At 59.2% G+C, this 2,416-nt stretch overlaps 1 protein-coding gene across 1 annotated transcript in view; it reads right to left on the reverse strand.

The window, feature by feature from the left end:
• Positions 1–2,416, reverse strand: part of LOC104077212 (talin-1-like) — a gene marked incomplete at its 3' end in the record, with an annotated part of 14,163 nt that overhangs the window by 5,152 nt on the left and 6,595 nt on the right. The window contains exons 11-15 of the mRNA XM_009578359.1: positions 2,344–2,412; positions 1,982–2,162; positions 1,178–1,291; positions 725–833; positions 43–251 (exon numbers count right to left, since the gene is read on the reverse strand). Of these exons, the coding sequence (XP_009576654.1) occupies positions 43–251; positions 725–833; positions 1,178–1,291; positions 1,982–2,162; positions 2,344–2,412 (682 nt within the window). The remainder of the gene's footprint in view (positions 1–42; positions 252–724; positions 834–1,177; positions 1,292–1,981; positions 2,163–2,343; positions 2,413–2,416) is intronic.

Below are 2,416 nucleotides of genomic sequence, written 5' to 3' on the forward strand. Positions count from 1 at the left end.
CCCTTGGCCTCATGCCCTCAGGCCTCCCTCCTGCCACCCCACCTCAGCGCTGGCAGGCTGTGCCGTTTTCAGCAGGTCCGAGACGGCGCTTGCCAGGTTCTTGGCTGCCTGCAGAAGCTGCCGCCCATTCCCTCCCTCGTCCTCCATCAGCGCAGCCAGCAGCTTCACGCCCTTGGACATCTCCGTCAGGTTCGAAGAGATGGTGGTGACGGCGCAGCCCACGGCGGTGTAGTCTGTGTCCGCTGGATCCCCTGCACAGGGAGGAGACAAGTCAGGATGGGATGTGCTTCAAGTGATGCTCCAAGAGCATCCCCGCGCCTGTTACCAATGTGGTTCTCCTTCCTGGGAGCCACAGGAGAGACCCTCTGGCTCCTAAGCCTGAAAGGTGGTCGCATCAGCTGAGTTTGGGCAAGAGAGCCTGGGGAAAGAGAGCTGCACCAAGCTATGGCTGTGCTGGACAACATGCTCCTGGTCCAGAGGATGGCTGGTCAGCCAAGGACTGGAAGGACTGGGCTGGGCACAGGCAGGGATCTAAAGGCAAGGCGAGCTGCGGGGGCATGGCCAGCTCTACCAGCACGTTAGCAGCAGTCAGGGCTGATTTAGTTCTAGCTGGGGCAGGCTGGCTCCTCCAGTCTGTGATGGAGGACAGGAGCCTTCAGCCAGACAAGAGAGACCAAGCCTTCTCTGGAGATGAGGCACCCCTTTTCTCCAATCCTCCACATACCTGCAGTAAGGTTGACCACCGAGGCTGTGCCGGCAGTGATAGCATCCACTTGGGAGTGGATCTCATGCTTTGACTCATCCATCTTGTTTTTGCGCCAAGCTTTGGATGCCTGAAATGGGGAGAACAGGGTCAGGAGATGGTGGTGGAGGTGGTGGGTAGCTGCACCCATGCTCACACAGAGAGATGCAGGAAAAAGGAGACAACGAAGAAGGAAGGAAGAGCTGTGACCACCCATACTTGGTGGCCAACGCTTGGCCCATCTTGACCAAGCAACGTGACCAAGCGTCCCCTCCACTCCCCCTAGAGCGGGATACAACCCCACCTCTTTGCAGGCAGCAGATCTTCCCAGGAGCTGCTGACACTTCTCCCGGGAATGCGGCCAGCCTGACCCAGCCCAGCCAATAACCTCCAGCGAGGTCGCCTCCCAGCACCCCGCCTTCACCCAGCACTCACAGCATCCTGCCCGAGGGGTGGCAAGGTCTCGAAGTCATCCAGCGTGGCCTGGGCTGCGTGCACAGCCTGCATGCTGGAGTTGATGGTGCCGGTCAGGGCTTGCTGGGCTGAAGTCTACAACACAGGGACAGATTGAGGTATAGAGGAGGCTGAAAATCTAGGCTTAAATATTTGGCTCACACACCCCCTCCCCAACATGGTGGAACGTGCTGTTGATGACAGTGGTCTAGGTAGGCGCCTCCACAAAAGGGGGTGCACCTAGCAAAAAGGGGATCTCCCCTCTGCACCTTCCACTGGGAAATGCCCCATCCCACCGTGGGTACAAGCGAGTCTCACAGTTAACCAGCTCTTGGGGAGTGGGGAACAGAGGCAATGGGACCCCACAAGGCTTTTACAGCAAGCCCCACAGCAAAGGGCCAAAGAAGATAGCCTCCTCGTTGCCTTTTCCAAGCACTTCTCCAGCTGCAGAGGATGTGGGGGACACCAAAGCCAGGCACAGGGCTCTGCTGCAAACCACGCGCTGGTGGGGCTGGCCAGGCACAGCAGCTAGGGGCAGCTCAACCTGAACGAGACGCTGCAGCCGGCGGCCAGAGGAAAACACCAGGGTGTAGCTCAAGTTTGCAGAGTAGGTGCAGGAGGATGCCAGCTCAGCCAGGCCAGCAAGTGCACGAGGCCAGTGACACAGAGCCCCTGCTCTTCACAGCAAGCCAACGCCTGGCCACAGACCCAAATGGATGGGTCTACACGAGCCCCATGGACACCTTTCAGAATTCGTGCCCTACAGTGGGCAGGGGGAGAGCTTACCAGGGGAGGCATGTGCCCTCGGTGCATCTGGCCACTGGTGATTTGCAGCTGAGGCTGCGGCATCGTGCCCACCTGGAAGTTTTCTGGCCCTCCAGCCCCTGTCCGCATGATGGCTGGCAGGGCCACCGAGCCCAGCTCCGCCTTGCCTACACGGTTAAACTGCTGCTGCAAGACAGTCGACCTGAAACAGGGAGAAATACCAGGTCAAGGGATGCCCACAGACCCAGCACCAGGCTCTGCGGGAGTGCTGCCACCAAAGGACCGGCAGCTCTTCCTCCAGACACGCTATGCTGCAAGCTTGGCTGGAGCCCACTCTCCACTGAACTTCTGCTTGGCAGCTAACTCGCTCCTGGAGGACTTACTTCTTTGGAGACACAGAGTCTTCCAGCATGGTGGACTCCTCATCCCCCTCTAGTCCAAAGTGGTCTTTGCTCT

This window comes from Fulmarus glacialis, unplaced genomic scaffold (assembly GCF_000690835.1).
Source record: "Fulmarus glacialis isolate BGI_N327 unplaced genomic scaffold, ASM69083v1 scaffold19355, whole genome shotgun sequence".
NCBI classification, from domain to species: Eukaryota; Metazoa; Chordata; class Aves; order Procellariiformes; family Procellariidae; genus Fulmarus; species Fulmarus glacialis.